This window comes from Aedes albopictus, chromosome 2 (assembly GCF_035046485.1).
Source record: "Aedes albopictus strain Foshan chromosome 2, AalbF5, whole genome shotgun sequence".
In the NCBI taxonomy this organism is placed as follows: Eukaryota; Metazoa; Arthropoda; class Insecta; order Diptera; family Culicidae; genus Aedes; species Aedes albopictus.
The window spans coordinates 302,908,400-302,928,019 of NC_085137.1; the positions used below are offsets into that span (position 1 = coordinate 302,908,400).

Consider the following 19,620-nt stretch of genomic DNA (forward strand, 5'->3'; position numbering starts at 1 on the left):
AGATCTTATCAACAGCTGCCAAGCAATAAGCTATTTTACGAGACGTGCTACCGATGGACCGCTCATTGTTATTGTTTACATTTGATGTTTTTGTTTTCGCGAAAAGTAGCATAACCTGTAGTGAGCCCCAATCAGATTTTTGCTGACAGAAATGTTTTGATTTCTAATGTGGCATTTATCAATCCCCCGAGGTGCAAGACATCACTAGCAGATAAAAAAAATCCTCCCCACGGTCTACGGATATTGATTATAGTGGGCGGATTGACGCATTTTTGCAGACGAATGAACCCCGTTTATTTGATGGGCCTGTGTCACATGTTATGCTAGCGAAAATGTAAATAAATGGGCCCAGCGGTTGGACTTCAAAACTGGAAAACATTCAAAAAACAGCTGATTTGAAACGTCTCATAAAATGCCTTATACATACCAGACATCAGAGTGTTTGATTCTTATCATAAAATGTGCATATCATTCTGGCGGCCTTTAGTGCTCGTTAATGCGGGAAATATAAATTCTATGGGTTTTCATAAGCGAAAACTGCTTACAAATAACAACAAATATTGTTGTATTTTTATTGTAACAGCGATTCATTTGACGTCATTCAATTTATTGTATTTGTATTGTAAGAACAATGAAAAAAACATTAGGATATATTGTTTTCTTTTGAAAAATGCCCTAAAAATGTCTCATAAAAACACACATTCTATTGTTTTTCGCGAAAAAATATATGAAAATTTTCTCAAAATTTTATGGTTACCATTCGGCTTTATTGTATTTATTATGTTTTATTATATTTTTTATTGTAAAACTGCCATTTACCATTCGCCGAATGGTATAGAACAATAGGGGTGATGGTGAGTGTGCTGTGCAAATTACAATATGTTTAATGGTGAATATTTTTCGAAAAAATGGTGTTGTAACAATAAAATTTATTGTATTTTTATGATATTTTTTATCAGGGCTTACTGTTCTCTTTACCGCAAAACCACTATCAAAAATCCAAAATCAAAATAACTAGATTATTACCCGAATAGAAAAATAATATACATGGAATCGTTCATATTATAGAGTGGTTATTCGTGGAATAATAATGATACAAGTAATAATAGTTTTGCAATCAAATTATTAGAATTGAAAAAATGTGATTATTTGATACTTTGCAAGTATTATAACATGTATGATAATGATACATGCAATGATACTGGAATCATTTTGAATAGTTCGATTTCCTCCAAATGTTTTCTCCAAAATCACTTTTTGTATTTTTACTCTAAATTGTGAGTGTTGATGCATGAGGAAAACATGCTAAAGATAGTGTTTGTAGCTAAAAGCTTGTAATTTCAACGAAAATCAAGCACTATTCCTACGGCGGCTGCTTTCTCTCAGTCGGTGCGTCCGTCGATTGTATGTTGAATGATTTCAAGCAAACTGTTTTGCTTATCTTCAATAGTCAATTTCATTGTAACGACTCCGCCTCGGACTCCGCATGCTAGGCCACTGGTGGAATCCATAGAAGATTCTTTACTTGGTTCCGGTCGGTGTTCTTTCGGGAGTTCTTTCTTATACTTCTTCCAGACAACAGATTTTTTTCTTACAGCTCACATCAATTCACTTCAAGAACATCATTGTCTTCAAACCACCCGCGAGCACTAATCGAATATGGTCCATGTAGCACACACCGCGCGAAGATTGATGCAGCAACTCCGGCTATCACACAGTTCAAATCCCGATTTTCCGAAGCATGACAAAAAAACAAGCGAAAGAATAAACAACAATTCACTCAATAATACACATAGTTGACAGGTTCCCGCAGGGGTGTGCACTTTTTTCGGGGCGATAAAGCAGATCTGTGAAATGTTTATTATTCACTGTATCATAAAGTTTATGATACAGTGATTATACTACTAATCTTTCAACAAAATTTTTGTACGAGAAAATGAGCATTTTTGAATGGTAACGATACTTAACAACCCATTCAGTCTATCATTGAAACTCTGTAAACGATAACTGCTATCATTAATATGATTCGTTGAATCGTCGGTTTATAATCCAGTTTATGATAACACAAATAATTAGAAAATGATATCCTGTACAATTTCTGTATCATACCGTTTTATTCGGGTAGTTTGTTTAATTTCCGCTTTTTATATGTACTTTTTGGCCACGGCAAGTATTTAGTATAACCTGGTTTTATTGCGTTCCAATGCTTTTGTTTTGATGGTTAAATAAACTAAACAGTTTTAATTTCCGTGGATATAATAACAGTTCAATCGATAAAATGACAGTTTGATTCGAATAAAAAATTTTCCCTATACAAACTTTAAATGCATTTTAAAAATAGTTCCCGGACTCCAACAATAGGACAGATCGGTGAAGTATGTACTAGATTTGTAGTAATGAGCTAAATTTTAGTATGGTGAAAGGGTCAATTCTCCGTTTCTGCAATGAAATGGTGCAAAAAGCGTGAGTATTATGATTCCTTGCCTAATTTGATGCTGTTTGGGTAAAACTTTGGGAAACAGTGTTGTTGTTTTCTACATTTCTCGCAACATAAACAACAGTTATCCAAGGTTTTGCTCAAACAGCATCAAATTAGGCAAGGAATCATGATACCCACGCTTTTTGCACCATTTCATTGCAGAATTGACCTTCTCACCATACTAAAATTCAGCTCATTACTACAAATCTAGTACTACACCAAACGTGCTCCTTTATGAAATTTTGGATTTCGACTAATTTTTGGGTGGAGAATGACAGTTCAATCGATAAAGTGACAGTTCGCCCCGAACAAAAAATTGAATGTATTTTAAAAATAGTTCCCGAGCACCAAAATTGATGAAATTTTGGATTTCGACTAATTTTTGGATGGAGATTCCGATTATGCAATAATATGGATGGATACCCTTAAAGAACTCAATTGAAGATCTAGGTAAATTAACATCAAAATGTTTTATAAATATGTTTTATTTACAATAACACAATAACAAAAAAACACGCACAAATATTATTGTGAATTAAAATACGCTTTTTTATGCAGATTTTGTTTGTAAGTAACAAGTATTCTCCGTCCCGGAATTTTCGACTAGCGAAGTTGGATGTTTCTCCAAATCCGTGCGTTGGACCTAACTTCGGAAGTGGTGCGCTGTATAGCGGGCCAGGTTTATTATACAGCGCACCACTTCCGAAGTTAGGTCCGATGCATGGATTTGGAGAAAAATCCCACTTCGCTAGTCGAAAACTCCGATTTTCAACTAAATTGAGAATAACAATATATCGAAACAATCTTTGGTTGATTTCGCACTTGTCCATTAAAACAAACATTAATTTAGTAATAAAAAAATGTTGTGTTCAACTAAGACTTCGCAACATGATCTGTTCCAATTGGAGAATTAAAATTAATGTTCACTTAAACTTGACAGTTCAATAATTATTTCCTTGGGAGAACTGTCAAGTTTAAGTGTCGAACTGTCAAATTCAAGTGAAAACTAGGTAATTTTAATTCGCCAATTGGCTTCTTTAGCGGTTTAGAGATAATCCCATATTCTGAATCTGCATGCCAAACTAAGCCGAAATCCAAATTTTCATTAATTTTGATGCCCGGGAACCCATTTAAAAATCAATTTGAAGTTTGTGTGGGAGCGATTTGCCGAATCACCCCTCGTCGCATTTTGTACTGGGCGGAGCTGTCACGCAGTTGCTCAGCTGTCAAAAGGTGATTTCAAATTATCTCTTTGAAATTGATTTTAGGTACCAAAACAAAGTTCTGAAAATCTGAAAAAAATCATAGTGGCTCAGAAAAGGTATTCTTTCGTATATAAATGAAAAATCGATACATTTTTGAAAATTTAAAAACCCAATTGGAACAGACCCAAGCTTGTTTTAACCAATGCAAATAAATCAGGCCAAACATGTGTAATGGTCCAATCTGCAGAAGAGAGGCTTTCTTTGGTTTCCCTCTCTTTCGTTAATATCTCAGCTGTTTATTTGTATTATGATTGTCTCCTTGCATTGAACGATTATCAGGTATCAGAAGGCCGGCTCCAGAGGCACGTTATCCTCCATTTGGGACGATCGTTCATTTGCTCACTTGCGGTGCACAATCGACTAAAATTTCAGCTACGTCAGTGCAGTGGAAATTGATATTTCCATCTTCAAAAGTGCGAGGCAAATTGTTAGAAAGAGAGGGAATATAGGAAAAAATACACGTCGCCCCGTGCGGCCTTAATATACACTGAAATGAAAACTCCATTAGATTTTATGTGCGTAAAGCAGATAAAAGCGAATCGCTGGCTCAAATCCTCATTTTATGTGCGGCATTTAGATTTCAAAGTGTTTGCATTAAATTTGATTGAGTTGCACATATTTTTTATATGCACAGCTATGAATTCTAAAAATGATACATTTACAACCTATGTTAACTGAATATAAATTTTGAGTGTAATGATTAATATCTCAAAACGTTCAAAACATTTCACTAACGGAAAAATGGTGAAGCCAGGAAAAAGACTGTTGTTGCTGGCCGAGTTTAAATACTGTCGATATTTCAAGACTCTCGGTCGAATTCCTGCAAGGTAACGTATTTTAATCATTTTCTTTTACGTAATAATAATCAAAATACGCCAACAGCTCGAGATCAAGGTTATACACGATGACCAAAGACGAACTTCCGAATGATTTGAAAAAAAAAATCGACATAAACCTACAAGTAGGTGAAATCAAAGATTTTTTAATTTATTATATTTGGTGAAATCTACCACCGGATTTTTACTTGGAAGCAAGAGCCCGTAAGTATTTATTTCTTTTTAATTAATAAAATACCATTTGATTACAAAAAAACGTTTTCTTTCAGGGTTTCCGGGGAGAAAGATTCGGCTTGAAGAAGCCTAACGTACCAGAAAAGGTGCTTCTGCCTTAGAAGGAAAACTTCCTCCGGAGTTATGCACGCCAATGGCACCAATCATGGAAACACTAGATGCGACGGTTTGATAAATAACACCCAGAGCCGTAGCGTGCGATTGGCCAGGTTGGCCCACGCCAAGGGCGCCAACCTCAGAGGGGCGCCGAAAAGGGCTAGAAGGAAACAGGATAATGCTATTGTTTTCTTGAAAGTTATCAATATTTCATTACTTATAATATGAAAGATTGATCATGTGTATTTACGTTCACCTGAATTCTAAAAAAAACAGATTTCTCTACATTATTTCGAATACATACCGTGATGTTAGCTGGCATTTTACCTACTATTTAATTTTGAGAAATTGTTTTTTCAATGAACAAAGCGAAACCTATGTGCTTTAGAAATTCTAGTGCAAGTTTGTTTCTCAAAATTCCTAAACATTCCCACTGGCGAATGTCTTGAGGTTACTTCCGATGATTTTCTTTGCATTCATTGAATATTTTACAGTTTTGACAAGAAGTATTTCAAATGGAAAGTATTCAGATGATGCTCTTTCAGTTCTTACCATTATTATTTCCTGTAAATGTTTATTTGGATATCAACTCTTGAAAATCTAGCAGAAACCATTCAAGTCTTATAGTTTCATTCATTTCCTCAAAACAAATTTAATACATAAGAAATTACTTCATAAATTTCACAAAGTATTTCTTCGGAATTTCTTTCTGGAAAGAGATTTCAGAGAATAGCTCCAGAGATTTTAACGGAAAATCTTTCGATGATTCTTTCAGAAAAAAAAAATCAATTCAAAATTCCTTCTGGAGATTCCTCTCAAATTTTTTCGAAGGACTATTTTGGGAATTCCTCCAGAAAGACTTTCAGGAAGTTATCTAGGAATTTATTCAGAAAGGATTCCTCCGAATATTTCTCCCGATAGTTTTATTAGATAAACTTCCATGGTTTCCTTTGAAAATGTCTGCAAATATTCTTTCAAAAAATATCTCAGGGATAAATTTGTGAATTTTCTTCAAGGATATCTTCAGAACCACCTTCAATGATTTCTTCAAAAAATCCGCAAAGGGTTGATATTTCTATTTCTTAATACTTGTATTCCTTCAGAGATTTCTTATGAAACTTGTACAGAAAATCCAGCAAAAATTCTTCCAAGTATTATTTTAGAAATTCTTACAGTGTTTCTTTACAAATTCTTCCAGGAATTCCTTCAGGCATTTCATAATGAACTGCTCCATGTTTTCCTGAAAGAATTACTAAATTAGTTCCATTGGAAATTCTTGCTGAAATGTCTCCCGAATTCTTATCAGGTATATTACTCCGGATATTCCTGCAGGAATTCGTCCAGAGATTCTTGCATAATTTCGTTTCAGCAGGAATTCTTACAGAGGTCCCAACAAAAACTCATATATAGATTTCTTAAGAAATCCCTCCTGAATGTCCATGTTTCATCTAATAATTACTGAAAATATTCTTACTGATCTTCTGGGAAATATGTTGATCAAACTTCAGAAGAAACCTTTGGAAAAGTAATTGGAAAATTCTGGTAAAACCAATTGAACTTATCTCCGAAAATGGGTAAAACAAATCGTTTGTCGATTCCTAAAAATCCCTGAAACTCAATTAAGTTTTTTTACACCAAATTAAGTTGAACGTTAAATTCAAAAAAGAAAAAAACTCAATAGTTGAAAAAAATGAATAATTTCAAACTTTTACATGTTTACAATGTCCAATTGTCGTGGGGTGCTAATTTTGATGCTTGCCAAGGGCGCCATGGGGCCACGCTACGGCTCTGATAACACCAGAGGCGAGTCTTCACCGTATCAGAAATAATCTCCTCGTCCTTCCTCCCACATCGATTAGCGTTTTCGTTTGGTCCGGACAACCCCTGCTGGAAAGCTCTATCACCGAAACATCGCTTTTGGACAGATCCATGCAATCACCCTAGTTTCTACATAAATAACGGTTCCAAATACAAGTTTTCATCATTAAATATTTAGTCTTAATCATTTTATTTCTAAAAAATCACATTTATTATTTATTTGTGATGGCATATACAATGCAATAGGTTGACCTTTTAAAATTAAAAAGTTCAGACCTTTATTATTTATTTGCATTGCATGTAGAAACTAAGATGGACTAGAAATCTGGTTCTATGTGCAAGGCCAGTGAAATTTATGTGCAAAGCTTGATTGCAAAAATCTATGTGCGCGGCATATACAAACTAGATGCGGATTATTTTTAGTGTAGCGCATTTAGTTCACCACTGGACTATCGCACTAGTTTTCAGTTTAGTTTGTGATTTTTGCGAAAACGCAAATAAAAGTACGCGATTGCATCCAATCGACTCGGTGTCTTCAGAGCACTTATTCAGCATACATCGAAGAATTAGTGCGCCGAAGACATCAATTTGATTTGATGCAATCGCGCAGTTTTATTTGCGTTTTCGCACTTATGAAGACTCAGTGCGCAGTCCAGTGGTGAACTAAATGCAGTATATAAAACATTACATTTTGTAAAGAAAATCATTTTGGCCAAAAAAAAATCGATTCCAACCATAGTGATTTCCGTGAGATGCGTCCGATAGCGCGTGATATGCGAGATGAGATGGTCAGCAGGGCAGCCAGCCAATTTACGAAACGACAACTGCGTTGATTTCGCGATGATCGTGCAATGCTTAATCACAGACAAACAGACGTCTCATTCTACCACTTCCCATCGATTCCCTTTTTAACGGACTATTCAATACTCAGCGAAAATAACTAACGAAATTCATCGAAATAATACATTATGAATTTTTGCTATAATTAAAACTTATGGATGCCTTAAGAATACCTTATGGAAATAGATCGTGCTTGCTATGACAAATTTCATAAGATTGACTTATGAAAAGAACAAAAAAATCTTAAAATGATGTGGACTGGATTCGATCCATGAACGTCGAGATCACCGAGCCCGTTTTTTATCCACTCGGCTACCGAGGCTTGAAAAAACCAAGTTGCTAAACATAAATAAATGCCCAACTGTGAGACGATTCTATAGTTATTTATGTAACAAGTTGCAAAAAGATGATTTTTTCAGCACGAGTCGTATATTTACCCAACGAGGCTTGCCGAGTGTTGAAAAATCGAGTTTTGCAACGAGTTTAATACAAAGTATTAAGCATTGATTTTTTTAATTATACAACTCATTTCAGTTGCATATGTTCATAAGGCAACTCAAATGGGTTCCATTATGAACATTATGTAACCATTTTTCATTATGCAACTCATTTCAGTTTCATAATGAACCAGTATGGAAAAGTAGGTCATTATGATACAGAAACGAGTAACATAAAGTTGAAATTATGATACTGAATTGCATAAAATTGTTAAAAGGCCGTTTCATAAGTTGGGCCTTATGGACATCTTAAGGTTATTAAATAACCTTATTTTGGCTGAGTGAAATATTTTGTAGTTCGCAATGCGATGTCTTGCTTAAAACTTGTTGATGAAAAGAGCTGAAAGCGTCAATCCGTAAAAAATGGCAACTCGGCAGTGAAGATTTAAATGTCATTTTAATTTCTCATACTCACACTCTCACCTCACGCGCGCTCTTCGCCCGTTTTCGCCGCGCGGTTTTCTGTGCATCAGCTGAGGTAGGACAACCGACGGGTGACCTCTCTTTTCTTCCTCCAGTTCGTAACCGATGCGTCACCGAAATTGTTGCCCTGATCGGCACTAGCACAAGAGAGACAGCATATTTCGTAGTAGTAAACCTGTTTTTAAATTTCTCCGCGAATCTGCACCGCGCCATCTGCTCTCATCGCTCTCAGCTGCTGCCTGCCTGAATGAAAGGCTGCTGCGGCTGGCTGCATTTCAAACGGCTTTATTTTCTTTCACCGTGAGCACGCACTCTGCCCAATCGTGGCCCGGATCAGTTGGCCGTTAAATGGAGTGAAATTTGTCCGATCGTTTTTCGCTCGTCAGTGTGTTTAGGGACATTTTGTAATTGTAATTGTAATTGTAATTTATTATTCAACGTAAACCTGTCAGTTACATTAACTTTTAACCAAGTCAAAAGTTAATGTAACTGACAGGTTTACGTTGAATAATAAATTACAATTGTACAGAAATCGTGTGAAATTTGTGATTTTTATCGATTGTGATTAGTTGTAAGTGAAGTTTCAAGTATGGCCACACACTTCCGCATTGCAAAAACCGACGAGGTAAGTTTACTTGCGGGGAAAAAGTGAAAATAAACGAGGCACCTGCCCGTGATTTTTTCTTCCAACCGACGCCATTGAAATTTAAAGGGACTGCTCCGTAGTTGTCTTTGTTCGTTCGCTACGCAACTCAGCAGTTGGCCGTTATGGCCGTCGAACCATTTTGGATTTAAAAAACACGTTCAAAATTCTGTTATTTAAAAGGCGATTATTTGTAGATTATTTATCGTGTTTTTTTTATTTTCAGAATGACGCAGCCCGTGTTCAGGCGAAGAAGGTCCTAAAGGAACCGACTGTGGGCAAACGAGCCGTACTCGGTGAACTCGGGAACAAAGTGCTGAAAAATGTGGAGCACGGCAAGGGTGGCAAGGATGGAGGGGTATTTAAATCCACCGATGCTGCCTTTAAAAACATCAAACCACGAGTGGACACCCACTGGAAGAAGTCCGACGGTCCCATAACGGTTTTCCCGGTGTCCAAACCGGTAACCCGTTCCGACTCCCTCAAGGGCTTGAACCATGTCGGGATCGGGCAAAAGTACAACAAAAGCACGGTATCTGCCAACACCGTCCTTCCGGCTGGTACTGCTGCCGCCGCTCAGAAGAAAGTGGTCCACGTTACGAAGGGTGCGGAAGTGAAGAAGGTCAAGGTGGTCAACCTGAAGCGAGAGGAAAGCCGTTTGACTCGGCGGTCGCTCACCAAACTAAAGCAGCTGAAAAAGCAGACGTCCAGCAGCTCTTCCAGTAGCTCGTCCCTAGCAACCAATTCCGATGAGGAGGAATATAAGATAGAGGTAAGTTTGCCGTTTTTATGGTCGTCGGAGGATGTGTCTTGACTAGGTCTTTAAGATTGGGTTTTAAATTTTGTAAATGTGAATTACCTACCTGAAAGAGAACCGTTTTCACTAGAACCACCACATTTTAGGCAGGGTGTCTTGTCTATACTACCTGGAAAATCTGGAATCATCAGGAAATTCCAGATTCATTCAGGGAATTAGGATTGTTATGGTTCCCATTGGAGAACAAGTTTGAGATTTAGCAATTATGATGATTTACCAATCACACGACGATAAATTAGCAAAATATTCAAATAATATAATACGTATTTATAATATGTACAATTCGGACTCGATTATAAAGAGGCTTCGATCTATTTGTATGTCGAGCTATCTGTCCTTCGGGAGATCCGTTTAAAAACTCCTGTCAATTTATCAAGCATTATCATCTGGAGATATCACCTTTAGGAATTCCATCTGTAAATCCGTAAATGATTTCTAAGGATTCCTCCAAAAATTTCTGCTGCGGATACTCATTCTGAAGATGATTCCTTTGTGGATCCTTCGGAAACTTTTTAGAGATATCTACTACTACAGTAGTTTATCCTGGGATTTCTTCGAGAATTCCTTTTGAAGATTCTTCTAAGAATTGGATTTAGGAATTTCTACAGGGGCTTCTGGAGCATTTCCTAGAAGAAACTACCAGAAGACTACTATAGAAGGAGCTTAGGGAAGGCTCGCAGAAGAAAAGCATGAAGGATTTTTAGTAGAAACTCCTGAAATATACCACGCGAGAAATCCTGCAGGTCTTCCAGAAGCTTCTAAGGATTTTTTAGAAATAACTGCTTTATAATAATTTCCAAATGCTTCTTTCTGTTGGATCCTCACAAGGAACTCCTGGAAGATGTGCAGAAGAAACTTGTGAAGGAATTCCAGAAAAAAATCTGGAAGAATTCCAGCGAAATCTCTAGGAAGGCACCTAGAAGGACATCAGAATGCTTTTCAGACAAACTCCTGGAGGATTTTCAGAAGAAACTTCTTGAGGATTTCCATAAGGAACTTTTGAAGGATTTCCAGAAGGTAGTCCTGGAGTATTCGCAGAATAAAAAACTCCTTTCTGGAAAAGACTCCCAAGAGGAATAATAGGACAGATCTGTGAAGTACTAGATTTGTAGTAATGAGCTGAATTTTAGTATGGTGAGAAGGTCAATCCTCCGTTTCTGCAATGAAATGGTGCAAAAAGCGTGGGTATTATGATTCCTTGCCTAATTTGATGCTGTTTGAGCAAAACTTTGGGCAACAATGTTGTTGTTTTCTCCATTTCTTGCAACATAAACAACATAGTTATCCAAAGTTTTGCTCAAACAGCATCAAATTAGGCAAGGAATCATAATACCCACGCTTTTTGCACCATTTCATTGCAGAAACGGAGAATTGACCTTTTCACCATACTAAAATTCAGCTCATTACTACAAATCTAGTACTACACCGAACGTGCCCCATTCAGAAAGAGTATCTGGCAGGAGTTTTAAATCTCTCCTGAATAATACCCAGAGGCACTTCCTCAAGATATTCCGATTCCTTAACTCGAAATAAAAACCTATGATTCAATGAAGGCAATGCATTGCAATGGGGCACGTTCGGTGTATTACTAGATCTGTAGTAATGAGCTGAATTTTTGTATGGTGAGAAGGTCAATTCTCCGTTTCTGCAAAGAAATGGTGCAAAAAGCGTGGGTATTATGATAATAATAACTATGTTGCAAGAAATGGAGAAAACAACAACACTGTTGCCCAAAGTTTTGCTCAAACAGCATAAAATTAGGCAAGGAATCATAATACCCACGCTTTTTGCACCATTTCTTTGCAGAAACGGAAAATTGAGCTTCTCACCATACAAAAATTCAGCTCATTAAAATGGGTCTGTGTCATTTGGCATAAAGTCATTTGGCATAAGGCCGTTTGGCATAAGGTCACTTGGCATAAAGTCATTTGGCATAACGGTCATTTGGCATAATGGACACTTGGCATAATAAAGAAGAGTGCATTTCGGTTATGCCAAATGTCCATTATGCCAAATGACCGTTATGCCAAATGTCTTTATGCCAAGTGACCTTATGCCAAACGACCTTATGCCAAATGGCTTTATGCCAAATGTCCCTCTCCCATGCAAAAAGCGTGGGTATAACGATTCCTTGCCTAATTTGATGCTGTTTGAGCAAAACTTTGGGCAACAGTGTTGTTGTTTCCTCCATTTCTTGCAACATAAACAACATAGTTATCCAAAGTTTTGTTCAAACAGCATCAAATTAGGCAAGGAACCATAATACCCACGCTTTTTGCACCATTTTATTGCAAAAACGGAGAATGGGGCACGTTCGGTGTAGTACTAGATTTGTAGTAATGAGCTGAATTTTAGTATGGTGAGAAGGTCAATTCTCCGTTTCTGCAATGGAATGGTGCAAAAAGCGCGGGTGTTATGATTCCTTGTCTAATTTGATGCTGTTTGAGCAAAACTTTTGATAACTATGTTGTTTATGTCACAAGGAATGGAGAAAACAACAACACTGTTGTCCAAAGTTTTGCTCAAACAGCATCAAATTAGGCAAGAAATCATAATACCCACGCTTTTTGCACCATTTCATTGCGGAAACGGAGAATTGACCTTCTCACCATACTAAAATTCAGCTCATTACTACAAATCTAGTACTTCACCAATCTATACTATTTACACGTTCGGTGTAGTACTAGAATTGTAGTAATGAGCTGATTATTGTTATTCTTTACGTGTTAAACAGCGTTTTCACTCAATAACTTTTTCCACATGCTTTAGATCGCTTTGTGGTCTTCGGAGGGTTTGTTCCTTGTTAAATTTCCAACAGAAATCATTTATCGATTTATTTTTAGCGGTTAAGTGGCAACCTGTGGCGATTTTTCTTTGAAAAAGTGATTTTCCCCATAGTAAATCGTATGAAAACTTAAAATGGCTGGCGCTAAAATATAGTTTCTTCGATCGAGCTGAAATTTTGCACTGTTGATAGGGACAAACTGCCCCCACTCGCATAACAGTCCCATTTGACTTTTCATCAATTTTGAGTTAACGTTATGAATAGTCATCATTTTCGATGTACTTCCAAATACAATAATAGAAATTACGAATTTTTATGTCAATGTGTGAAAAAAATACCAAGTCATGAGCGTCCCATATCAAAAGTACCCGCATAACAGTCCCATCATGGATTTTTGTGTCACGTAACACACAACTGAACAACTTTGTAGTGATTGTAATATTTTTTACAGTTATGTATTTATTTATTTATTTATTTATTTGATCTACATCAACAGGCTTACTAGAGCCCCAATGATGGTTTAAAAATAATAATAATAATAGTTATGATAACAATAATATTAGAAAACAAATTCAAAGGTCAAACACAAACAAGTTGGAACATAATAGCGCAGTCAAGGTATTGAAACTTAAACTAAGGTACATAACAATGAATTCGTCAGTTATTTCTGTTGCTAAAAAAAGACAAAAAACTACGACGTAGTGCGTTGCGTGTCAAGTGGAAGTCGAAGAATGACGCCACCCTATTGAAAACGCGCATCAAGCCCCCAAAAGCTCCATGTAGTCCATAGTTAGTTCGTCGAAGTGGTAGTCTCAGCATGATGCTATTGCGGAGTGATCGCGGCTGGACATTTACGTCGATTTGTTCCAGCAACGCTCCGCAATCTATTCGTCCCTGTAACGTATCAGCGGTCGTCAATGCTCTGGCGGCATCCCTCCTTGTACGCAGTAGATCTAGATCGATCAGTTGGCATCTGCTCTCGTAACTGGGTAATCGGAACGGGTCTCTCCAAGGCAGCCGTCGTAATGCAAACCGGAGAAAGCGTCGCTGGACAGATTCAATCCTCTCGACGCCATTGTTGTACCCGGGACTCCAAACTGTAGAGCAGTACTCTAACGTAGAGCGCACGAGGGAGCAGTACAACGATTTCAGGCAATAGACATCAGAAAAGTTTTTGGCTATTCTGAAGATGAACCCTAGGGTCTTGGACGATTTTTCTACAATGTACGAGATATGTTGCCTAAATGTCAACGTCGAATCCAAAATGACTCCCAAGTCCTTGACATGGTGCACACGTTCGAGAGCTGTGCCTAGCATGCTGTATACGAAGATAATCGGCTGCTTCTTTCGTGAGAACGTAATAATAGAGCACTTCGTTGGATTTACAATCATTCGGTTCAATGAGCACCAGTTAGCAAAACGCGTGACCTGCTGTTGCAAGAAGACGCAATCATCAGTTGAGTGAATCCGAAGAAAGATCTTCATGTCATCGGCATACGACAACCGAGGGCCTTCAATCACGAAATTGACGTCGTTGAAATAGAGCAGGAAGATTAATGGACCAAGATGACTTCCTTGTGGTATGCCGGAGGTAGCGTTAAAGCAGTTCGATTTGCAGTCACCTATGGTCACAATCAGCTGACGGTCGGTTAGATATGAGCGGAACCAAGCTAGGAGACTCCCGCCAATGCCGTACCTATCGAGTTTTGCGATCGCAATGGCGTGGTTCAGCTTGTCGAAGGCTGCTGACAAGTCAGTGTAGATAACATCGGTCTGAGCACGTTCGATCATACTCTGAGTGATGTGTGAAGTGAGGCAAAGCAGATTCGTGGAAGTGGAGCGACCAGCAGTGAACCCGTGTTGGTCAGGGCTCAAAACATGCTTGCAATGTGAGAGCAAAGGCTCCATGATGATGAGCTCGAACAGCTTGGAGATGGCAGTCAATGAGGTAATTCCACGATAGTTATCCACGTCACGTTTGCTTCCTTTTTTGTGTACAGGATACATATGAGCGAGTTTCCAGCAGGAAGGGAATACGCCGCTGGAGAGTGACATGCGGTAGAGGCGTTGAAGTGGATCTAGTAAGCAGGAGATGTGTTTTTTTAGGAATGCCGATGGAATGCCGTCCGGTCCAGGATTATTGGATGATTTGAGTTGCGATGCGGCCCTGGAGATCATACCATCGTTGACATGAATGGAACTGAACATTTGGCCATTTGGAGGAACATTTCTAGCGGCGATAGAAACTTCGTCGGCGTTTAAGCTCTCTTCATTGAACACGCTAGCAAATTTCTCGGCAAACAACTGACAAATGTCCCGAGGAGCAAAGCATGGGCAAAGCAATGTGTGAAAGTTTCAAGATGATCGAAATATTTTTCAAATTTTGGCGATTTTTCAAAGTTTTATATGGAAACAAGTTTTCAAACTTCAAATGCCGTTTTCTCAATTCCTTCTTTTTGCAAATGGGACTGTTATGCGAGTGGGGGCAGCAAAATGGAACTCAAAAAGTGTACAGGAGTAAAATGTGTGTCCCGCACTAATATCCAAGTGGCAGATTCTTCGAAAATAGTTTCAAGCGGGTTTTAACACCGGATGTCCAAAATATATTCTTAAGAGGGTCCAAAATACATTGGGGTGTCCAAAACAGTGAAAACTGATGGTTCAAAAATCAATTACACCTCGTCCTCTTTTTACGTCCATGCTTGGCTGAGCGACAAAAAATTCTACCGCTAAGACAATGAGCAAACTCAACAGTTTTATATTTTTTAAAACATCTTCGTGATTAGGAGAAGTGTACAAAAATATAAAAATTTGTATTTTGATCATTATTTTGCCGGTAGAAATTTTTTTCGATAAGCCAATAGTGGACGTAAAATAAGGTTTAGGTGTATATTCATCAAATTTTCAGCCTGAAATGACCTTGTGGGTATTTTTGACGGACAGTGGAGGCTTTTTACGATCATACCAACATAATCATTAGGTGTAACACCCTCTGAATCTGTTTGATTTTAGCTTAAATTGAAACTCATGTCCTCTAGGAGTCCAAAATTCGACCGTTACCCTATGTATTTAAGACGATTTATCTGTATTTTTTTTTGTCAAAAATTTGTGATGCTAAAATCGGTAAAAAATAATTGTTGCCGAAATCGGTAAGAAACTGTAATACAATTCCAACGCCATCGTAATTTCTGAGTTATATTTCAATCAATTCTGCTGTTTTTATTTTCGAAGACACTTAGCTAAATCTGCGCCCAACTTCACAACATTGTAACTTAATTGGATGTTAGACAGCTGAGAATGCATAAGTAAAAATCCTTCCCCTTGTTTTCTGATAGAAACCGGATTCCCCTGACACCCATTCCCACAAATTGCTCGAGGAAGTTGAGAACATCGACATCAACGATGCCTGGAATCCCATGTTGGTCTCGGAGTACGTGAATGATATCTACGACTATCTGAACAGTTTGGAGGAAATATTTGCCATTCGTGAAAACTTCCTTGATAGCCATAAACAGGTAAGGTTTAGGAGCCCGCAGAAATTTCAGTTAATTCTATAATTAACATGGATTCGAATACTTGCAGATTAATCATAAAATGCGCACTATCCTCATTGATTGGATCAATGAAGTGCAATACCAGTACAAGCTAGAGATCGATACGTATCATATGACTGTCTCAATTATCGACAGATATCTTCAGGTAATTATTTGATTGAAAACATTATTTTTTTGGAAAAACAGCAATAAATTATCTTTTACCCCTCCACAGCTGGTGGTCGACACTCCCAAGAAGGAACTGCAGCTGGTTGGCGTGACGGCCATGTTCATTGCCTCCAAGTACGAAGAACTGTTTCCCCCAGACATCGATGACTTCGTCTACATCACCGACGACACCTACAAGAAGAAACAGATCCTCGACATGGAGAAGCAGATCGTGAAGGTGCTGGACTTCCATCTGGGCAAGCCGTTGCCCACGCACTTTTTGCGGCGCTATTCCAAGGCTGCCAAGGCCGCCGACAAGAACCACCTGTGCGCGAAGTATCTGATCGAGATGGCCAGCATCGATTACAGCACGGCGCACTACAAGCCGTCCGAGGTAACAACTTGCATACTATTTTATTCTCACAGACAAATGAAAAATATATATGTAAACGTATTGTACCCACGCTATTGCTTTTAGTTATAAAGTGATGAAGTACTAAAAGTAAACTTTATCTCTTCCAGATCGCCGCCGCCGCATTGTACATATCCCTGACTTTGTTCCCATTGGCTAACAACACCGAACCCAAGGTGTGGACCAAAACTCTCGAACATTACACGCACTACACTGTGCAACATCTGACACCGATCATACAGCGGTTGGCCAAGGTGGTCAAGAACGCGCCCAACATGAAAGTGCACGCCGTTTACAACAAATATCAGTCCAGTAAATTCGAGAGAATCTCCGTTCATCCCGAATTCCAAGGACCTGTGATGGACAAGCTGATAGACGGTGAAGTTAGCCCGTAATGTAGATCTTTTTTATGAATCGATGTATTTAGCTATCATATTACTGAAAAAATAGGTGACACAATTTGCCAGCAGACAAAAACTCTTACAAGCCTAGGCTATTCCAGTTTATATCCTCTACACAACATTTTGTTTTTATACGCGTAGTGTATTAGTTAATCGTTTAAGAAGATTTTAACAATCCTAAAATATTTTCTAATTCTAATTTTCGGCAATATTGCTAATGCGAGAGGATAAGTTGGTCTTGAATTAGATCAGGAAAACAAATTCCCATTAGTTGCGTTTTTTTGCTACTGAACCAAGCATAATAAAATTTTGACTGATCAATTGTAATAATTTGATGTACGTATGGTGTTTTCATTTATCATTTCAATACCAATGTTCCCTATGTCGTCCTCGTCGAACTGATATAATCCTTCCAGTGGTAATTTTACCTCTAAATATTTCGTTATGATCCCTTTCTACATCTTAATTCTTTTTGTCTTCTGGGCTTATCTGGATCATACAGGACCCAGCTGTACAGGCATGGGTATTCAGCATGAGCAATGACCATGGTGAAGGTGACGGGTTTCATTCCCGGTCGGCAGCTGGGTTTTTGTATGGTGAGATGATGAATTCTAGATTTCTGCAATGAAATGGTGCAAACAGTGTGAGTATTATAATTTCTTGTCTAATTTGATGCTGTTTGAGCAAAAGTTTGAATAACAGTGTAGTTGAAGTCAAGATATATCAGGAAATAAATAATACAACAACACAGTTACCCAAACTTTTGCTCAAACATCATCAAATTATAATACCCACGCTGTTTGCACCATTTAATTGCAGAAATGGAGAATGGAAGCAATCAGTGAAGTACTAGATTGAAAGTAGTGAGCTGGATTTTTGTATGGTGAGATGATCAGTTCTCCATTTCTGTAATGAAATGGTACAAACAGCGTGGGTTATATGATTGCTTGACTAATTTGATGCTATTTGAGCAAAAGTTTGGGTAACTGTGTTGTATTATTTATTTCTTGCAACTTCAACAACATAGTTATCCAAACTTTTGCTCAAACAGCATTAAATTAGGCAAGAAATCATAATACCCACGCTGTTTGCAACATTTCATTGCAGAAATGGAGAGTTGATCATCGCACCGTACAAAAATCCAGCTCAATACGTTCAATCTAGTACTTCACTGACTGCGTCATGTAGGACATATCAATGAAGTACTAGATTTGTAGTAATGAGCTGAATAGGACAGATAGGTGAAGTACTAGATTTTTAGTAATGAGCTGAATTTTAGTATGGTGAGAAGGTCAATTCACCGTTTCTGCAATGAAACGGTGCAAAAAGCGTGGGTATTATGATTCCTTGCCTAATTTGATTCTGTTTGAGCAAAACTTTGGGCAACAGTGTTGTTGTTTTCTTGCAACATAAACAACATAGTTATCCAAAGTTTTGCTCAAACAGCATCAAATTAGGCAAGGTAACATAATACCCACGCATTTTGCACCATTTCATTGCAGAAACGGAGAATGGGGCACGTTCGGTGTAGTACTAGATTTGTAGTAATGAGCTGAATTTTCGTATGGTGAGAAGGTCAGTTCTCTGTTTCTGCAATGAAATGGTACACAAAGCGTGGGTATTATGATTCCTTGTCTAATTTGATGCTGTTTGAGCAAAACTTTGGATAACTATATTGTTTATGTTGCAAGAAATGGAGAAAACAACAACACTGTTGCCCAAAGTTTTGCTCAAACAGCATCAAATTAGGCAAGGAATCATAATACCCACGCTTTTTGCACAATTTCATTGCAGAAACGGAGAATTGACCTTCTCACCATACTAAAATTTAGCTCATTACTACAAATCTAGTACTTCAGCGATCTGTCCTATTGAGCTTCTCATCATACTAAAATTCAGCTCATTACTACAAATCTAGTACTACACCGAACGCAACGTATCTAAATACCAAGGTAAGATACTCCAACTAATATTCATGTATTAGTGAGAAAAAGAAAAAAGCAAAAAATAGTTATGAAATTTGCGAAGATTTGTATGGGCACATCACTATTTAGTCAACTTTTTTGAGAAATTAAGCACTCACATCATAGAAGTATTTGTTTCATTACATCTCACTGGATTAAAAGTGGCCTCCATGCCATAAAACCGGGAATATCACCATTTGAAAATCGGTGACAAAATTTTTTTTTTTGGTTCTAAACATAGTTTAACAGCATTTAGAAGCTTCCAAACTAGTAAAACTTCACAAACTTTGCAGAAATAATGACATTTTAGTGTAAAAACTCCAACTTTCATAACTAACGCAGATGTGTTGGTGCGTCTCGTTATTGACGTTTGCGGGAATCTCTTACCTTGGTATTTAGATACGTTGCA

General features: G+C 37.7%; 1 protein-coding gene across 1 annotated transcript; it reads left to right on the forward strand.

Annotated features, from left to right (window-relative positions):
• Positions 1 to 9,008: 9,008 nt before the first annotated feature.
• LOC115270215 (G2/mitotic-specific cyclin-B) lies at positions 9,009 to 17,586 on the forward strand. Its single transcript, XM_029879474.2, has 6 exons — positions 9,009 to 9,113; positions 9,358 to 9,903; positions 16,069 to 16,248; positions 16,316 to 16,432; positions 16,502 to 16,828; positions 16,957 to 17,586. Exons 1-6 carry the CDS (start codon positions 9,078 to 9,080, stop codon positions 17,239 to 17,241), a joined length of 1,491 nt encoding a protein of 496 aa, XP_029735334.2. The 5' UTR covers positions 9,009 to 9,077; the 3' UTR covers positions 17,242 to 17,586.
• The last annotated feature ends 2,034 nt before the right edge of the window (positions 17,587 to 19,620 follow it).

Excerpts from the sequence above, each read along its gene's own strand:
- LOC115270215 (XM_029879474.2), top strand. The coding sequence starts at position 9,078 with ATGGCCACACACTTCCGCATTGCAAAAACCGACGAG. Across the intron at positions 9,904-16,068 it reads AGGAGGAATATAAGATAGAG|AAACCGGATTCCCCTGACAC; the intron begins GTAAGTTTGCCG and ends GTTTTCTGATAG. Across the intron at positions 16,829-16,956 it reads CGCACTACAAGCCGTCCGAG|ATCGCCGCCGCCGCATTGTA; the intron begins GTAACAACTTGC and ends TATCTCTTCCAG.